General features: G+C 46.3%; 1 protein-coding gene across 20 annotated transcripts in view; it reads left to right on the forward strand.

The window, feature by feature from the left end:
• LOC115079098 (mucin-2-like) overlaps positions 1-20832 on the forward strand; it is a 221251-nt gene that overhangs the window by 176376 nt on the left and 24043 nt on the right. For all 20 annotated transcript variants that reach the window (XM_029582159.1, XM_029582171.1, XM_029582164.1 and 17 more), the window contains 3 exons: positions 4954-5061; positions 9784-9824; positions 11264-11392. In XM_029582159.1, coding sequence (XP_029438019.1) covers positions 4954-5061; positions 9784-9824; positions 11264-11392 — 278 coding nt within the window. The remainder of the gene's footprint in view (positions 1-4953; positions 5062-9783; positions 9825-11263; positions 11393-20832) is intronic.

Consider the following 20832-nt stretch of genomic DNA (forward strand, 5'->3'; position numbering starts at 1 on the left):
TTCTACGAGGCATCCAGTGGGCTCAGCCACAAATCACAAAACATCTTCTTCACAAGTGCCACATTTCTTTCCTATGTACTTCCAGCAGGGGAAAGGGATGAGCAAAGGAATATAAGTATTCTCTTCTTTCCACTTACCCTTTCTTTTAATCTTATTCAGACTATCGCATGGTATTTTATCCTTACTTCTATTGTTTTGTCTCTGATTCTTCACCTGGTTGTCCATCATTTCACTATTCTCCTCACTCAGTCCTTATTTCTTCTGCCCTATACCTTTACAGGGTTCCACATGGGTTATGTACTAAAGCGCATTACCATTAATGCAAGCATTTAATGTGAGATTATTAATGCTTTAACACGTGTTAAAGGCTTGCATTAGTTAACACAAAACTGTGCTTTAGTCCATCTTAGTCTGTGTTAATGTTAATGAGGCCTTAAAGTGTCCTAATGCAAAAAATGTAAATGGGCTATTTAACATACAAATGCATGCCAAGCATCTGATGAATAATTAAGATGGGTTGGTTGAAACTGACATGTGCTGACATGTCCTGACTTACCAGGATTGCAAAAATGTTACTATATCATTTAAGATGGAGTTAATTTTTGAAAACTTTTGGCAGGCTAACACAAGTGTCAGCTCCCTCCACCTCACATTGGACTGTGCTCCCTTCAGCCCCCATACAAGGTTTGTCAGTATCTTTATCTCCATTGATTTCACCTACATTATTCTGGCACAGTGGTGAAATAAATATTCCAATGAGACCTTGCCAAAGTCTTAATGATAATAAAGAACTCCACGAGGGAATGAGGCACAATGGGGGCGGGGAAGACAAGGCGGGCAGGAGTCAGGGATGGTATGGGGGGAAAAGGAAGGGGGGGGGCGGGCCCGGCAGGCCTGGATAAAAGGGAAGGTCCGAGGGTGTCGCTTCCCTTTTGATCCAGACATCGCCGGGTTACCTTGTGTGCTTCCCGCCCACCCTCCCACGAGTTCTGTCTTGTTAGCAAGAGTAGTATGAGTTAGAAACCTGTCGCAGCCCTTGGCGTTGCGCATGGCGTGGTGACCAGCAGAAGCGACACCCCCGCCTTTAGATTAAGTAGGTCGTGGCCTGGGGGCCGGCGGCCCTCGGGCCACTAAAGCAGGCAGCTCCGGGGGCCAGCGGCCCAATGCAGACCCTCGACGCTTCAATGGCCAAGAGGGGTGAGAGTAAGGAGGCGACTGGACCAAATGACCCTGACTTCTACGGTTGGGTCACCAGTAATGGCGCCATCAGCCCCCGGCTTCTACGGCCGAGGGGGCGCATATGCCTCAGCACATTATGGGATTAACACAGGTTAGCGGGGGAGCAGTGGTCACTAAGAGTTCAGCTTTAGCTAAGTACAAGTTTCAGGATTGTTTATTATGGCTAATTTTGCTTTTTGTTGTATCAATTTATTATTGTCTAATTCCTGTGAATGTATTGCTTATGGGCTGCGGCCATTATTTTGTCCAAACTAATAAACTTTCGTTATCGAATATTTGAGCAGCATGAGTCTTTGGAGAGCTACTTTCGGGTATGGGAGGGAAGGGGAGGGGGTTACAGACGCAGGATTTCCACTGCCCACATTGTGACATTTCCTATTATCCACTGGCAATCTCTCCATTCAAAATTTTTTATCCTTTTCCAAATTCTAATGAACTCTATAATATCACTTTTAGGTACCAGTTTACTAAGCCATATTAAAATGATACATTAACGTGCCATTTTAATGCGAGTTAGTTATCTTGGAATTTACTAAACTGCGGTACCTGAGTACTACAGTTTGGTAAACCTCACAGTGGCACTAGGAATGAATGAGACACAAAGGGGAGTCTTGTGTCAGCCAGTGCCCTTTTGAATGATAGTGTTAGCAGGAGAGGAGCATCTGGGGATCATTCCTATCCCTGACAGTAATCTTACTCTTGAAAATAGGGAAAGGAGAAACATAGAAACATAGAAATGATGACAGAAGAAGAGCAAACGGCCCATCCAGTCTGCCCAGCAAGCTTTCGCACTTTTTTTTCTCATACTTATGTTTCTCTTGGCTCTTAGTAACCTTTTGTTTTAATTCTATTTCCCTTCCACCCCCGCCATTAATGTAGAGAGCAGTGTTGGACCTGCATCTAAGTGAAATAGCTTAATTTAGTTAGGGGTATTAACCACCGCAATAAGCAAGCTACACCCATGCTTATCTGTTTATTCAGACTATGCAATTCAGTCCTTGTTGATTGTTGCCTGAATATAGATCCACCTTTCTTCATTCCCCCCTGCTGTTGAAGCAGAGAGCCATGCTGGCTATGCATTGAAAGTGAAGTATCAGTCTAGCTCCCCTGCCGTTGAAGCAGAGGGCTATGCTGGAATTGCGTGAATTGTCAAACTTCCTCCCCTGCCATTGAAGCAGAGAGCTATGCTGGATATGCGTGAATTGTCAAACTTCCTCCCCTGCCGTTGAAGCAGAGAGCTATGCTGGCTTTGCTTTGAAAGTGAAATATCAGACTTGCTCCCCTGCCTTTGAAGCAGAGGGCTATGCTGGATATGCGTGACTTGTCAAAATTTCTTCCCCTGCCGTTGAAGCAGAGGGCTCTGCTGGATATGCGTGAATTGACAAAATTTCCTCCCCTGCCGTTGAAGCAGAGGGCTATGCTGGATATGCGTGAATTGTCAAAAATTTCCTCCCCTGCCGTTGAAGCAGAGAGCTATGCTGGATATGTGTGAAGTGTCAAACTTCCTCCCCTGCTGTTGAAGCAGAGAGCTATGCTGGATTTGCGTTGAAAGTGAAGTATCAGGTATTTTTTTGGTTTGGGGTAGTAACCGCCGTAACAAGCAAGCTACTCCCCTGCTTTTATGTGGTTGCAAATCCTTTTTTCCACATTTCTTCTTGCCGTTGAAGCATAGAGCAATGTTGGAGTCGCATTATTGAATAAGGATATTCATCTCCAGGTAGTAGCCAACATTCCCTCAAGCCACCCCCATACCTCTTGTCTTCATTCACATCCTCTAGACTTTATGGATCCACAGTATTTATCCCACGCCGCTTTGAAATCCTTCACAGTTTTGGTCTTCACCACTTCCTCCGGAAGGGCGTTCCAGGTATCCACCACCCTCTCCGTGAAGAAATACTTCCTTACATTGGTTCTGAGTCTTCCTCCCTGGAGGAAGACTCAGAACCCCAGACACTCAAGGGGGTGTCTGGGGTTCAGGGACGTACAAAGTCAGTGTAGGAGGCAGCATATTTTAGAGTTTGGATGGGGTGGTGTTTCATCCAGGGGGAAGAGCATAACTGCTTAAATTGGTTGCAGGGCATATGCTGGGGAAGGGGCCTTCTGGTATGGGAGGAAGCTTTTTGGGGGGGACTTGTGAGTGCGAGGTAGTTGGTTACTTGGGACTTGTTGACCCTTTACAAATTACAGTGGAATATAGTGTAAGGCCTAGAGTATTAGCAGATATGTTAGCTTGCTGATCCTTTCAGAGGAGAAGTTAACTACTAGGGATGTGCATTCTTTTAAAACGAAACTGGAAAACGCGACAAATAAGGCTAATTTGTTTCATTCAGAGGGTCCCCGAAACAAATCGGTAACCCCACGAATGAAACAAACCTTATTCATTCATTTCATTTTAAATTAATGATTTGGGCTAGGTCTAAGCCTAAAGCCAGGGCCTTGCCTAGAGCACAGACTGAGGACCCAAGTAGGGGTCGCAGCCTACGCCTGAGCGTGACGCCAATGTCTTGGCCTAGGTCCAAAGCCGGGGCCTCGCCTAGGGTAAAGGCCAAGGCCAAAAGCATGGGCCGCGATCTAGGCCTGAGCGTAATGCCAGGGTCTTGGTGGAGGCATGGGCTGACACCAGGGCCTTGGCCGAGACTCCTGAAGGCCGTGTCCTGACGCTAGGCTTGGACCCAGGCTTGTCTCCGTAACTCAACCCGGAGGCCAGGTCCCGATGCCAGGGCCTAGGCCAGGACCCAGACCCGATGCTGTGATCAAACCCAAAGGTCAGGTCCTGATGCTGGGGCTTCAGCCCAGACCCAGACTCGATGCCACGTCCCGACCTGGAGGCCGGGCCCCGACGCTGGGGACTAAACTCAGACCCAGGCTTGATGCTGGGACCTTGGTCAGGAGGCCAGGTCTCAATACCTAGGCCTTGACCCAGAGACAGGTCAAGGCCTCAGAGCCCAGGCCTTGGAGCTCATCTTCTTGGTATTATTTTTTCTTTATCATTTGCAAGCTTCGATCTGTGGGGCTGGTATTGTGTGCTGCGGGCCAGAAGTTATTTTGCTGTGGTTTGTTTTTCTGCCACTGGAAAAAATCCTGCAGGAAAAGAACCATGGCTTAGTAAACAGACCCCTTAGATTGCAAGCTTTCTGGGGACAGGGAAATGCCTACCAATGAAAAGGCATGAGCTAAATCTAAATAAAGTCATGAATGGAATGTGTCCATTATAATTCTTTTGGATTGTAATAGAATGTAGTCTTCGGGAAGATGTTTCTGAAAGGCTGAGCAACCTGCAGAGGTAGAAGCAATTCCTGTTGAATCCCCTATTTACCAGTCTCTGTGGGACCTCATTGAGACAGGGACACTGTAATCATGTGATTTATCTCACAGAGTATTGTGTATATTGATGGTATATATAAACAACACATAGTACTGTATTACAATTACTCAACGTAGGGTTTCCAGGAGGATGTTTGTTATTGTATGTGGTATGAGATATCTTTTAGAAGAGTCATGATGAAAGGGTCCCTCAAATTCTTAATAGTAAAGAGGGTAATGTTGTATTTTAGGGACTTGACTTCAGTTGGTGCAGAATTTCCTCATCTTCTGCTCAAAATCGAGATTTGAACCTTTAATACAGATACATTTCATGAGTGTTATGAACGGAGAGGTTTTATCAAAGTTTGAAATCAATAGTGTGAATCTTTCCCTTTTCTCTTTCTTATACAGGATGTAACCCTAATCTCTGCAAAATTAGCATCATAAAGCCTTGCCAGCCTGGTTATGAGTTAACCTCAAGTTTTGCTGAAGGAGACTGTTGCATTACTTTCATATGCAGTAAGTGTGGGGTTTCATCTGTGGATTTCTGGGCAACAGTGCTGGAAACAGCAAAAATAAAGTCCCAAGGGCTACATTGATTACAAGAACGTTAATGGACCTGATTTATCAAGTAACAAGTAACCTAGAAATGGAGGAAGCAATAAGCAGAAAAAAGTAATCGTCTTCATGCTCAAATTACTAGTGGAAAGGGGTCTGCAGCATCATTTGATTTCCTCATGCAAATAATGCTGATAGAAATGAAAGGAAAAAGGAACAAGTATTGAAGAATTACTAGGGTTGCCAACTGGCTGCAGATTTTCAGGTTAGGTCGATCCAGTCCTGGTTTTATCCCATTGCCTGCAGGGACTTGATCTGTTTTCCCTATAACATTCCTAAAGAAAAGCAAGGCTATAAGTCTCTGCATGCAGGGGTTGTAAAACCAGGACTGGATCGACCTGTCCTGAAAACCTGCAGCCAGTTGGCAACCCTAAGGGCTACTATCACTGAACATTTGGAACTAGCCAGAGAGGCAAATAAAATAAAACCAAAAAGTCAGAAGATGGAATCTTTTTTTTTTTTTTAACTATATATGGACCATATTTAGAGGCATTTAGTCAGATAACTCCGAAGTTATCCAGCTAAATGAATATTTAGGATGAAAAAGTGCCCAAATATTCATTTAGCCAGATAACTTAGGAGTGTTCCAAGGGTGTTTTGGGGAGGAGTTACATTAGCTGGATAACTTATCCGGCTAAGTCTGGTTGTGCCATAGAGCTGTCCTAATGTTAGCCAGATAAAGTTATTCAATAGTGTGGCTGCAGCTCCAAAGTTAGCCGGATACCAAATATGGACCTCCATATTTATTAGTACTGAAAGATATAAAATCATTTGCTCATACAATATAAGATATTACATGGGTTTTACTACTGCATGAACTAGAAACGGTAGTGGATTCTAGTGCAATTAAAGGCACTAATAAATATAGCAGTGTTCCACATTTTGCATTCTTTACATCACATCCAAGGGGAAACACCTGTTTCTTCCAAGTGTAAACTGAAATTTGTCAACCCACCTCTTAAAGGCCCCCCCTCTTGTAAAGAACTGCTGATAAGGAGGGGGGTCATGACCTCACCCCTCTTGTAAAGAACTGCTGATAAGGAGGGGGGGTCATGACCTCACTCCTCTTGTAAAGAACTGCTGATAAGGAGGGGGGTTCATGACCTCATTCTTCTTACCACATGCAGTTAACTTTGCCAATCTCATGTCCTCAATAATTTAGGCCTATATTTACTATGGCTCTACAAGTGATTAGTACATGAAAAACAGCGTTTGTATCTGTAAAATGCTAATTATCATGCGATAATTGCATATCAAAGCAATACTACATGATATTTTTGATAGTGCATGACATTTTGACCTAAAATCCGCCTCTATTGAAATTAGCTGCTTGCATGCATAAGTTAACAATACATTCAAAGCAGCTAATGCATAGCTAATCCTATACAAATAAAATAACACAGCTGCCCAAAGCCACATCATTTTCCAATTAGTTAGTGGCAACTGAGGATTTGTAACTAATTGTTCCCCAGAGCATTGGACATTAATGCACGTCCCGATGCTCCAGTGCAGCCTAAAGTGCCATACAACCCATAACCCCCCCTCTCAAAGTGACAAAAATGCCCCTCCCCGGGGGCTGTTTAGACTCCTGCTCACCCCCCCCCCCCCTCCCACTGCCTGTTGAGGTAGCACAGCTTTAAAAAGGTTAAAAAAAAATAGACTTGAAAGTCATGCAGTGGCTCCACCCTCTTCCCAAAACAATCCCCTTTTTACATTGGTCTCCAACCCAAATACCCTCCCATTCAACTCCCCAAACCTCCCACAGTATCAGCCCCCACCCCCTCCCCACCCCAGACCCACCCAACAAACAAAGCACTACATGGCAGCCTAGAGGCCCCACCTCCTTTCACAGAAAAGGAATCCCTGGAGGTCTATTGGTCCCTCAAAGTCCACCTTTCCTTAAACAAGGTATCCTTGTGGTGCAGTGACAGCCAAGAGCACCTTCTAGCTCTGGGCCCAATCGACACCATTTTGGAAAATGTAGTCAGCCAGCCTATGCCTCTATCATATGATGGGGCAAAAGCTGGCCAGCGGCATTTTGGAAACGGCGTAGACCTGCCCAGGGCTGCTGCTGGATTACCAGAGACTGCTTCTCTTAGGTAAGGTCGGGTCCAGGGAGTGGGAGGGTTTCCCTAGGTCGCCAGGGATTCATTTTCACTGAAAGAGGGTGGGGGTAGGGCCACTAGAGTACCTGGGATTATGCTTTATGTTGGAGGAGGGTCTGGGGTGGGGTGGGGGGTTTGAATGGAGGGATATTTTATCGAATGGTTGATATTTTTCAAAACAGAGGGGTTTGGGAAGGGGGTCTATTGCTGCATTACACTGAGCAATTTTATTTTATTTTTTTTTACTATGGGCCTCCTTGACAGACAGTGAGGGTCTAAACAGAACCCTGGGGAAGTTTCGCACATTGGGAAAGGGGGATTATTTATGTGCCATGTGGCCCTTTAACAAGATGTAATGGCCTGCCATCCCGTGTTTTTCCCTGTTTCCTTGTGATATTTTTTGTGGGGGGTTTTCTGTGATAAAAACTACTGTAGGGAAGCAGCCACAATATTCTACCAAGTAGGGGCCACATTTCATGGGAATTCCCCTTCCTCCCCTCCCATGTTAAAACATAGCACCATAGTAAATGACTCCCTACGGTTGATGAAATCATCTGGGATCCAAAAATAAGCAAAACATTGATCTACTCTTTTTCTTATAGTAGACACAGGCAAAATAGATTTGAAATAAGGATGTGCAGGGGAACATTTTGTTTTCAATTTGTTTGGAGTTTTTTTTTCCTTTTCATGGGTTTTAAAATTTGCATGTTTTCATTTTTATTCATTTTCATCAGATAGCGTACACTATTTGCCAAAAACAAATAAAAACAAACATTTTTGTTTCTCCTGACTCAGATTTGTTCATTTGAAACAAACCAAAAACAGGATCATTTGTCTCATTGTAACTATTTGTTTCAAATGAATGCACATTCCTACTTAGAAAACAGAAGTTATCTCTAGAGATGAACAAGATGTCCTTACTACTACTACCACTTACCACTTTTTTACTGCTACATTTATTTATTTATTTATGTATTTATTTATGTATTTATTATTTTTTTTCTATACCGACATTCGATTCGAAATATCACACTGGTTTACATATAACGAGTTGTCCGAAGGCAAGCCTTATGGGGACATGATACATTTAACATGATACATTTTGACAGATTAATCGATGAACAGGACACTTGCAGCACTGTTCAAAAAGACACAGACAGACCTCACTAGGTAGAGCTTACAATTTTATCAAGACAAACACACAGGACAAAAGACACTTTGGGAATTTCATTTATTAAGAGAATTGCTAAAATCGATAAGGCTATGAGCAGGATAATCAGGAGTTATGATTTAAAGCAGGGCTTCCCAAACCTGTCCTGGGGATATCCACAATGAATATACATGAGATACATTTGCATTACATGGAGACTCAGTATATGCAAACTGAAAGGTCAGTGTGGTTATTCAGCTTTTATTCAAGGCCATATGTTAATGGAAAATCTTTTTCTTCCTTACTGGGAATGAAGATGTTGACAACATGGATTTAGAAAATACTAGAAAAGCTTGTCAAACAAGAGACTCAAAGTAGTGTTGTGAATACTTCAACTCAAACTTGAATTTACTTGAGTGATGATTAAGAATGTTTGAATTTTGTTGGTCCAAATGGATCCCATCCACCCTAGGAGAGAGAGTTTTGCAACAGAGTTTAAACATATTTTTTCAGATGTCAGCAATTACATTTGATTCCCAAAGAAGAGTAGGTGGGAACATGCATTCTCATGAGTATCTATGACTGGTACCAGGTTTTCAATCATTGCATCACATGATGCAGTTGTAATTTTCTAAAAAAAAAGAAAAGAAAGAAAAAAAAACCCCTTTAAAATGGCTGAAAGGCTGAATATAAATCAAATAAATAAAATATCAGGTTGGGGGCCAGTGACTGCCTCTGTTTTTTACTCCAGCTGCAATGGGGAAAAGAAAGTAAGTTCAAAACGATTCCAGTTTGACAACATAAGGTTTGCCGTGGCGGGAAATCACCACTGACATGATGTTTGGCCTAAGTTATTGGATAATGCCCTGCTCCCCAATGTACATGCTGGGCATGCCTTCTTTCTTTTTCATTGACCTGACTTTGTTGGATAAGCATACAGAGGATCAATTAACAGTTTGAAGTAGAAGTATAAAGTATGAAGACCTGCATTTGTCAATAAGCATGATGTTAAAGAACACTGCCAATACCATTGAGAAATATGAAAAACTGATCATTTTCCCATCCATCCAAACTGGATCCATATGTACTTTCTGACAACAGTGAGTACATACAGCCACCTTCAGTGTGGATGGAAAGATACACCAGCTTGCACACTGCCGGACAGCTTCTATTGGGAAAACGGAGGAAGCACTAACTATGATCACTATTGTAAACACCTGTTATCGGGCAAACTGTGCAATATTAATGGGATTGAATTAGATTTATGCATTGCCTCTGATTGTCAAGCACCTTCCCTGTGGTTAAATGAAGGATTCATTTCTGGTGATTTTAATTTTCACAAGCATACATTTCTTTTGCTCCCCACAGAACCAAAGAACGTCTGTGTTGTCAACGGTATTGAATATAAGGTAAGAATGCTAGTAGGGCAGAATAGCATGGGCACATGGGGCCCATGCCCCAATTAATTTAACAGTGGCTCAAATGCCAAGAGAGCCCCACCAAAAAAAGAGATGCAGAAAATAAACAGAGGCATGGGTTTAGGAATGCTTTCCAACATACACGGTATTTGTAGAAATGTCTGGGTTTAGTGTGAGGGTATGGGGGAGTATAGGTCAAGTGTGCGGGGTAGGTAGGGTCTCCATGAATGTGAAGGAGCTGTGTGGTGGAGGTATTTGGGGATGTGGTGGTGTATGTTGGAGCTATACGGTTGTGTAATGTGTGTGGGTGAGTAGGTGGGATATATCTAGGGAAATGGATGTGTGGGGAGTGTTTGGATGGATAGGAGTTTGTGGAGGGGTTGTGTGTGTGAAAGCTAACGGCTTTGTTTTTTTAGGGGGTATGGCTGTGTGTTTGTAGATAGTGAGCATGGTTGTGAGGGAATGTGTGTGGGGGTGGGGGGGGTATGTTGGATTTGTGGGGGGTTTGGTGTGGGGGTATCTTCGGGGTATATATGTGTGTGTGCGCATGTGTGTGGGAGGGCGTGGGGTTGTATAGTGGGAGACAGTTGCAGAGATGGATATATATGTTTGGGTGGGTTTGTGTGCGCGCGTGGGTGTTCTGTGCAGGAATAATGTATGACAGAACTGTGTGTATACAGGGGCTTGTGTGATTTATTTTCAGGGGGCGAGAAGGTTTTGTGTGTGTGTGTGTAGGTGGAAGGTAGACTTGTGGGGATATGGCTTTGTGATTGGGGCAGGTGCATGTGTGGAGTGTGGAGCTATGCTACCAGCATTAATGATAAAAGTCTTACCTGACAGAATGCTGTCAGAGCAAAGCCAGACATGGTTGGAGCCACATTCAGACTCTTCTGCCTCCTGGCTTGGCCTTGGAGGTTTGAGGCAGGGTCCAGGCAGAGGGAGATTGCCAGGGCAAGGGAGTTCCAGGATTCAGGCTTTGGAATTTAATATGGTGGGGTGAAGGGGAGGTCTCGGGCCGCTAAGTCCAATGTGCTCTAATTATTTTGGGGACTGGGAATGGAATCAAGCGTTAGATGCTGACATGTTTTTGAATTATTTTGGGGGGAAGAAGGGTGGGGAATTGAACTCGGATAACTTTTAGACCTTCCCTCTAATTTTTGAAAGGCGTAAGTGTGCAAAGATTTTCTTTTGTACAACTTTTTATAAGCCAAATTCAAAATGTGTGCACTCTGAGCCAGGTTAATATAAATAATATTGAGATTTCTTGTGTGCGCTGTTTTGCCGTGTGCGCAGGGTTCGTGGCTTGTGCGCGCGTGCATAAGTGCACAGCTTAGAGGGAACAGTGCTCTGCACCATGACCAGACTTAGTAGGACAAACTTTTCCGGGTAGCGCTGAATATGTATGTGCTTTTTCTTTGACTTCCCCCCAGCCAGGCATGCCTACTCCCTCCATCCAAGGAAAGTGCAAAGAATGTACTTGTAGTACGAAAAAGGACCAAATGACAGGGTTAAATGTGGTGACGTGTAAGGACATCTTCTGCCACAGAGATTGCCAGCTGGTGAGTTAAAGTCAGTGAATATGGTAAAGCAGTGTGAGAGGTCAGTTGGCACCACTGTTGGAAATTGCCATTAGTGGGGCAGGATGGACCCTAGTTCTCTTCTGCCTGTTCTTCATTGATGGGCAGGACATGTGAGAGACCTTCTGTGGTGAGGAAAGGAACATGGGGTGATGTCAGGCCATGGAGGCTCCTTCTTTAATTATCTGGCCGTTAGGGGAGATAGGTCTAGGGGGGTGGGGGTAGGTCTGGATTTAGACATAGGCAATGGCCTAGGGCACCAAATTTTGAAAGCGCCAAATATCCTGAAAAGAAGCCTGCTTCCTGCCTGCATGCTGAAGTAACTGCCGCCAAAAATATGACCTTCCAGGTCAGGTACTTCAGATCACAGGTATGTAGCGGCTCAAAAGGAGCTTTCATTAGCTGCATGAGCACCACGCTGAGGTCCCATAACACCACAGGAGGCCTTAGGGGAGGCTCCAATTGAAGCAAGCCCCACATGAAATGTGCAACTATAGGTGGTACAGAGATGAGCTTACCCTCTACACCGTGATGGTAAGTGCCAATTGCACTGAGATGAACTCTGACGGAGTTGGTCTTCAAGCCAGCCTCCGAAAGATGCAGAAGGTAATCAAACAGCTTTTGTGTGGGGCAGGAGAATGGATCTAGGGCCTTCTGCTCACACCACATGGAAAACCTCCGCCACTTCAGCCCATAGGACTTTCTAGTGGAAGGCTTTCTAGAAGCCACCAGTAATCGAGATCAGCAGAGAGATTCAGCAGCTGCAAAATCAGCCTCTCAACATCCAGGCTGTGATTGCCAGGGCCTGGAGGTTGGGATGGTGGTGTCTGCCTTGATCCTATGTGATGAGGTCTGGGGAAGTCCCCAGCCTGATCGGTTCCTTGGAAGGACAACTCCCGAAGGAGTGGAAACCACACCTATCTCGGCCAAAGAGGGGCTATGAGGATCATAGTCCCTTGGTCCTCTCGAAGCTTCAGGAGAGTCTTTGTCACTAGAGGAATCGGAGGATATGCATACAGAAGACCCTTGTCCCAATGGCGGTCAAAGGCGTTCGAGGCTGGTTCGCCGTCCGACCTGTAGAGAGTAGAACTGAGTCAGCTTCCTGTTGCAGGGGGACGCGAACAAATCCACATTCGGGCAGCCCCAGAAGTGGAAGATCTGGTCTGCTACCCCCTGGTCCAGGGTCCACTCATGGGGTCTAAAGACATGACTCATTCTATCCACTATTACGTTCTCTGTACTGACCAGATACATGGTCCTGAGCATCATCCCATGGGGCAGGGTTCATGACCAGATATGAACCGCCTCCCAACACAGGAGGTACGATCCCGTGCCTCCCTGCTTCCCGATTGCCACTTGGTTCTCGGTTTGGATCAGGACAATTTTGCTGGACAGCTAATCTCTGAAAGCACATAGAGCGTACTTGATTGCCCAGAGCTCCAGGAAGTTGATTTGACACCATGCTTCCTGGGCAGACCATAGACCCTGGGAGCAGAGCCCCTCTTTATGGGCCCCCTACCCCAGAGTGGACGCATCCATGGTAAGGACAATTTGGGTAGGAGGAGCCTGAAAAGAGACTCCCTGCTCCAAATTTGAAAGAACCCCTCACCAGGACAAGGAGTCACAGGGGAGATGGAGTAATGCAGATGCGATCCTGAAGGTTCTATGTGGCCTGGCGACACTGCGACCTTAAGGTCCACTGGGCTCTGTGCATGTGCAAGCATGCCATGAGAGTGACATGGAGAGTTGAGGCCATATGGCCCAACAGCCTCAACATTTGTCAAGCTGAAACATGCTGGTTGAGTCAACACCACCATGGATTCCAAAGTAAACACTCCAGAACTTGTCAGGAAGGCTTTCGCCTGAGCAGTATCTAGCAGGGCTCCTATGAAATCCAATTAAGGTGGTGGGCTGAGGTGGGACTTTGGGTAGTTGATGACGAATCCTAGTGAATCCAACACCCAGATGGTTAAGCACAAGGACTGATCTGCCACTGCCCAAGAGGTGTTCTTGATCATCTAATCATCCAGATAAGGGAAAACATGCGCCCCCACCACAGCCAGACACTTCGTAAAGACACGTGGGGCCAACACTAGCCTGAATGGCAACATTCTGTATTGGAAGTGCTGTTTTCCCACCACAAAAGTTGGAGATACTTTCTGTAACCTGGAAAGATCTCGATGTGAGTGTACATGTCCTTTAGATCGAGGGAGCATAGCTAGTCTCCTTATTACAGGAGGGGGATCAGGGAGCCCCGGGAAACCATCTTGAACTTTTATTTTTTGAGAAATCTGTTCAAGGCCCTTAGGTCTAGGACAGAACGATGTCCCCCTGTTCTTTTTGGAATCAGGAAGTGCTGGGAGGCCCCCAGGCAGAGGATTGCCACTTTGTGTGGGTCTGTAATCTCTGCCCTCTTTGCCCTGATGGAACAGGCTTGACCACTCTGGCCATTAAGAAGGTGGAGAGCTCCCTGTGCAGCACTATCGGCTCCCAAAAAGGGCATGGAGGAGAATTTGGAGGGACACCCAATAGGTTCAACCGGTACCCCCTGCAGACAGAACCCACTGGTCTGAGGTTACACTGGGTCACTGGTTCACGAAGAATCCACAGCTTGCCCCGACCAGGGGTTCCAACATCTCTGGTACGGATGGCTGGCCCATGCTCCCTACGATCCAGTCAAAACCCCGACCTGGGATTTGGCTGGGCCACTGGTTGGGGCTTGGGAGCTCGCTGCTGCCTGGGACAGCCATGGGAGCTCACTCTCTGGGACCAGCAGTGAGAGGGTGGAGAATAGTTCTTCCCTGGTGGTAGAAAGACTTCCTCTGCCCGGGTCTCACCGACCTCCTGGCTGAGGAGAACAGGTCTGTAGTGCTGGCAGAGAGTTGCTGGAGGGTCTCATGGTTATTCTGCAACTGAGCCACCGCATTCCTCACCTTATCTCCAAAGAGATTCTCTCCCATACACGGCAGGTCAGCGAGTCATTCCTGTAACTCCGGACAGAGATCTGAGGCCCGCAGCCATGCCATTCTGTGGGCACTGATTCCCGTTGTAGAAACTCTCGCTACCGTCTTGAAAACATCGTAGGTGGAGTGCACTTCATGTTTTCCGCACTCCAGGCCCTGATGCACCAGTGACAAAAAGGTGTCTTGCTGCTGTTGAGGCAGCTGCTCAGCCGCCTCCTGCAGCTGCTTCCAGAGGTTGCAAGAGTATTGGCTCATGCAGAGCTGGTAGAAGGCAATGCGGGCAATGAGCAAAGCCCCTTGAAAATCTTTCCTCCCAAGGGCATCCAGCGCTCTGTGATCCCATCCTGGGGGCGCCGAGGCTTGGGTCTGAGAGTGCTTGACCTTCTTGAAAGTGGATTCAACCACCACAAATTTGTGTGCCAGGTGACATTTCTCGAAACCAGTAGCCTGTTTGCCTTCCTGTTTACAGGAGGAACCTTGAGGGGGTGCTCCCAAATCCTCAACAGCAACTCCTTAAAAATTTTGTGCACCGGGACCACTATGATCTCTTTAGGAGTCTCCACATACTAGATGATCTCCAGTAGAGATGTGAATCGGGCTTCGGACGATATTTTCAAAATCATCAGAAATCGGGGGCTCCCGATAAGAGAACCCCACGATTTTGTTCCTGGGGTTCTCTTATCGTTTTGGGGGAAGGCGGGAAAAACAGCACACCAAAACAATCCCTAAACCCACACCGACCTTTTAAAACTGTTCCCTTAGCTTCCCCCACCCTCCCGAATCCCCCCAAAACATTTTACAAGTACCTGGTGGTACAGTGGGGGTCCCGGGAGCCATCTCCTGCTCTCGGGCTGTCGGCTGCCACTAATCAAAATGGCGCCGATGGCCCTTTGCTTTTACCATGTGACAGGGTATCCGTGCCATTGGCCAGCCCCTGTCACATGGTAGGAGCACTGGATGGCCCACGCCATTTTTAAAGATGGCACCGGCCATCCATTACTCCTACCATGTGACAGGGCCTGGCCAATGGCACAGATACCCTGTCACATGGTAAAGGCAAAGGGCCATCGGCGCCATTTTTATTAGTGGCAGCCGACGGCCCCAAGAGCGGGAGATCGCTCCCGGGACTTCCACTGGACCACCAGGTACTTGTAAAAAGTTTTGGGGGGGTTTGGGAGGGTGGGGAAAGCTAAGGGAACAGTTTTAAAGGGTCGGGTGGGTTTTTTTTGTTTATCGGCTCGGGAGCAGCCGATAAACAAAACTGCGATCGGGTCGCACAAAAAAAAATTAACGATGATAATCGGAACCGGAATCGGAACCGATTCCGGTTCCGATTCACATCTCTAATCTCCAGCATCTTGTGCTGGGCATCCTCCTCAGTCATTAACTGAAATGGAATGGCCTCAACCTTCGCTTGCACAAAACCTGAAAAGGTAAAGTCCTCAGGGGAGACCTCCTTTGCTTCTCTAGATGAGATGATTCCAAGGGGAGACCCTCTGTGTCCTCTGAAAAGGGCCACGCAGTGTCATCCCCCCCAGGGATCATCCTTGCTGTAATCCACAAGGGATAGGGCCCAAAGTACTCAGCCTTTGTCCAGAGGCATGGGCACCAGTGGCACCAGTTCTGGCCCTGGCAAAGCTGGATGGGGGCTACAGGTCACGGTAGTGTGGCCGGCACCAATGGGGCCTCCTTCCCGGAAGAACGTTGACAACCACATCAGTCAGAGAAAACATCGGTGCCCCGGAACCGATGCCAGATGGGTCGGTAAGACACCAATGAGCATGTTGAGATGCTCCAACAGCGGTTCCAGCAGGAAGAGCCCGGGCACCGATACCGTCAGTACTACTGGCTCAATGCCCCGCAGTGCCCGATTGACCACTAGCTGGATTCGATGCTCTAACTCCTCCTCGAAGGTTGCCAAAGCCAAAATGGACTGGGAGATAGGAGAGTTAGCCAGATCTTTCTCAGAGCCTCGAGGTGGATCAGCGGACCAAGAGAAGAATCTTGAGGTAATAGTGCCTGGAGATCTGAAGATGGTGAAGCAATGTGACAAGGCAATAGCTAAAGCCAGAAGAATGCTGGGCTGCAGAGAAAGAGGAATAACAAGTAAGAAAAAGGAGGTGAGGCCTCACTTGGAGTATCGTGTTCAATTCTGCAGTCCATATCTCAAGAGGTACAAAGAAAGGATGAGTCCAGAGAAGAGCGACCAAAGAAAGGATGAGTCCAGAGAAGAGCGACCAAAATGGTTTGAGGTCTGCATGAAAAGACCTATTGTTGCGGTCCCGGGCCATGGCCTGGTCCCTCCACCTACCTCGGGGATGGCCTGGGCCGTTTCAGGGTCTCCACGAGCCTGCAGGCCTTCCAGTGCATCTCTCCCTCCTCAGGAGAGACGCCGACGATCCGGCACGGCTGGCCCTGCCCCCTAGACGAGCGCGCGCGTGAGGAGGAGTCCCATTTAAAGGGGCCAGTGCAGGAAAACCTCAGACCTGCCTTGGATGACGTCAGACACCTTCAGGGTATTTAAACCCTGCATCTGGACTTCCCCAGGGCCTTGCAACGAAGTTCCTCAGTTTGACTGAGTCTCTAGTTGCTGCTGTAATCCCTGGATTGCTTCTTCTGTCTTCTGGATTCCGACCCGGCTTGAATCCTGACTTCATCTCCAGCTTCCGTTCCTGGCTTGGTATCGTCTTCTGACCTCTGGCTCCCGACCTGGCTCCGTCCCACAACTCCGTCTTCTGCTTTCGTCCCTGGTTTTGGTTTGGATCTCTGACTTCTGGCTTCTGACCCAGCTTCGCTCTTGGACTCCGACTTTGGCTTCTTCATCTCCTCAGGTATCCGGTACTTGCTGGCCCAGAGGATTCTCCTAAGTCCCAGCGGCTCGGGCTCTCACGGGCTCCTCCTGGGGGAGCCGCAGGTTTCCGAGGGTGAAGACTCTCCAGCTACCTGGGCCCAGCCGTCCTTCGTCCATCTCTTCAGCCGCAGCCCAGATCCTTGGTCGCATAGGATCCCACCTAAGTTCAAGAGGTCTGGGTCCCTATGGGCTCCTCCTGGGGGGACCTCGGACTTCCAGTGGTGAAGCCTCACCCGAGCCTTTTCCGTGCCACCTCCCGGCTGTGTCGCTTGCTGTGGTCCTCCACAGCATACCATCCACCGTCTCAGCCGGCCCAATGGTCCACGCCCGTAACACCTATGGGGAGAGGCTGAAGGTTCTGAATATGTATACTCTGGAAGAGAGGAGGTGCAGGGGAGATATGATACAGACCTTCAGATCCCTGAAAGGTTTTAGTGATGCACATTTGACAAACTTTTTTCGTTGGAAAGAAATCAGTAGAACTAGGGGTCACGAAATGAAACTCCAGGGAGGACGTCTCAGAAGTAATGTCAGGAAATATTTCTTCATGGAGAGGGTGGTGGATGCTTGCAGTGCCCTTCCAGAGGAGGTGGTGAAAATGAAAACTATGAAAGAATTGAAAGGGGCATGGGATAAACACTGTGGATCCCTAAAGGCTAAAGGATGGAAATGAAGAAAATAATGTAGGGGGATAACTTGCTGATGCGGCAGTTACTGCCCTTAACCAATAAGCCTGATACTTGGATGCAACTCCAATATTGTTCTCTGCTTCAACTGCAAGGCATAACAGGGAACTGGATTTAAACAACAACCAAAGAGGGCCCTGATGTTTACAGTCTGGGAAACTGATAAGCATGGGGGTAGCCTACACAGCGCAGCACATACTACCATAAGGTTGCTGGGCAGACTGGATGGACCACTTGATCCTTTTCTTCAGTCTCTTCTATGTTTCTATGTTAAAGCATGAGCCTTTGACTGCTAAAGGACTGACCATGCCAGGGGCCCAGAAAGATAATTCTTTTTCACCATCTGGACTTGGACTCTGACCACTAGCATCCCTGGCTGAGACTAAATATAATATAGGGAAATCAGTCTGAATACAATGCTGGCAGGAAGTGGCTGAGGATACAAAATAACCCCTCAAAGGACTACAGACTGGGAATAGAGACAATCAAGAATAAAAGTGACTTGGTCTTTAGCACATTTTGCTCCAAATCTTGGAATGATAATACTTTATTTTCTTATGGTTGTTTTCAAATCAATTACAAAAAAGGATTCTTAAAGTGAAAATACTACAAAAATGTTTTTTTCCTATTTTACATATCTTATGTAGCGACTAAAATGGATATCTATATTTTTCTGAAATTTCACTCTTTTTCTACTTATTTTTATATGGTTTTTCATCATCTTGTAAAACTCTGCTTGCTTTAATTTTGGAAAGAGCTCCTGGGGAATTATTAGTAATGGACAGCGCCCCTGGTACCTAGCGATGCCATGGGAAGGCCGCAAAATTCAACCCTTCCCACAGAATTTCCCTGTCCCTGAGCCTGTGGGAGATCAGAAGCCAGGTTGGATCAGGAAGATGATAGCTATCAGGTAGCACGTTTATTCCAATCCTCCTTCCTCACAGTGGAGGAGTAGCTTAGTGGTTAGAGCAGTGGGTCACAAAGCAGCGAAAATGGAATTCAAAAACCAGTACCACACCTTGAGCAAATCACATCACTTTCTATTTCCTTGATTACAAATTTAGGGCTAGATTTTCCTATGTCGCAGGGCTCCCTGAATCATGTGCTAACGGGGGCAGGGCGGGCCTGCGATAGCCGGCAGCGATCGCACGTCTGCGGTGCGATCGCTGCCGGCTTTCGCACCCAATAGCACTATAATAAAAGGTGGTGCTATTGGGCGCGAAATTGAAAGCGATAAGGCTCCTTACCTTTTCACCGTCCGTGCTGTCTTCCTGGTGTCCGCCCCGGTGCCACCCCGACTCCTCCCCTTCCAGTGGCTATTCCTCCCCAATCTAGCATGCGCTAGCTTCAGAAAATAACCCCCTTAGGGGTGAATGTTCAAAGCACTTACATGCATGAAATTATCATATATGCACACAAGTAGCTTGTAATTACTATTTTATAAACGTCAAAAGTATTAAATCAAAAGTATGGACATACTTTAGGTTTCACGCACATACCGGTATATATGTGTGAAAAAAGGTGTGGAGTGTTCATATATTTGGCAACTTACTCATGTAATTTTACATCTCCTAATTAACTTGCGCTGTTGATGTCATACTTGTTTATTGTCAACTATTGGCTTCGTGGGAAGTCTGGGTGAACTGGGGGAGGGTCAGGTTGCAGAACCAGGAGGGTCTCAATGACCTGGAGAAGGACTGGGCAAACTGGTGGAAGAATCAGAAAACTGGTAATTTCAATTATATGCACATGTTTTAAATTTTACTGACTTCCGTACATAAATTGGGTTTTACGCAAGCAAGTGCTACTTTTTTTTTGCATGTAAAATATGCATTTATATTTTTAAAATAAATATGAAAAGTATGCATATTCAATGCATTGATGTACTCGTCTTCAAAGAATTGCATGTGTTCGTGCGTAAGCATACATGTTGGGGGGAGATATAATATAATACGTGCATAGCTGATATGCCTTGGTTGTAAAATACTGTTGTACATCTCTGTGCAGCCATATATGTGTTCATGAGAAATTGTATGAAGATTATCCTTTAGATTGTAAGCCTTCTGGGGATAGGGAAAATACTGCACCTGGATGTAATCTGGTTTGAAATGTCATGAAAGGTGGAATATAAATTTAAAAAATTATTAATTAAGAGTTAAAACTATTTCTATTATTTATATACCACTTTTTGGCACTTCAAAGTGGCAATAGAGGATAAAGTGACTAGCCCAAGGTCACAAAGAGCAGCAGTGGGATTTGAACTCTGGTTTCCCAGGCTCATAGCCCACTGCTCTAACCACTAGGTACTCCTCCACCAGTTGAATATTAAAGGGCGAATTAAAAAAAAAAAAAACACTCGTAAAATCCAAGGGTTACATGTGTGGCCAGACCTTGTGTGCGCTGCATGCATTTTAGAAAGGGCCCAGCCACGTGCGTATCCCCCATTACACGCATAAAAGCCGAGCCTCGCAAAAGGGGCAGTCCAGGGTTAGGGCAGAGCTGGAAGTGGTCAGTATAGTGGCCATTTGCCGCTGTGCCAGGGGATGGCCTGCCGGTACACACAGCTTAGGAGCTGGTGTAAGTTCTTAAACAAAAAAAAAAAAAAGGTAGGATGTTTTAAGGGGTCAGGGAGGACAGGGGAAGAGGGAGGGGGTATGGGCAGGGGGTAGGGAACTGGGAAAGGCTGCAAAGCGTCGCCACGCAAATTTTGCAAAACTGTTCCTCCCCTTGAGCTCAAATGCACGTGCATGTTATAAAATCAGCACGTCCATGTGTGCGCGCTGGGTAGTGGGAAGAGCAAAAAGAAAGTAAATTGGGAGACAAAAGAAGATTAAACTAACTTTAATCTGTACAATACAGGAAAGTAAGGAATTGGATGCAAGCAGTAATTCTGCATATGTATAGAGCTTCCTCTAGAAGTAG

The sequence above is a fragment of the Rhinatrema bivittatum genome, chromosome 17 (assembly GCF_901001135.1).
Source record: "Rhinatrema bivittatum chromosome 17, aRhiBiv1.1, whole genome shotgun sequence".
Classification (NCBI taxonomy): Eukaryota; Metazoa; Chordata; class Amphibia; order Gymnophiona; family Rhinatrematidae; genus Rhinatrema; species Rhinatrema bivittatum.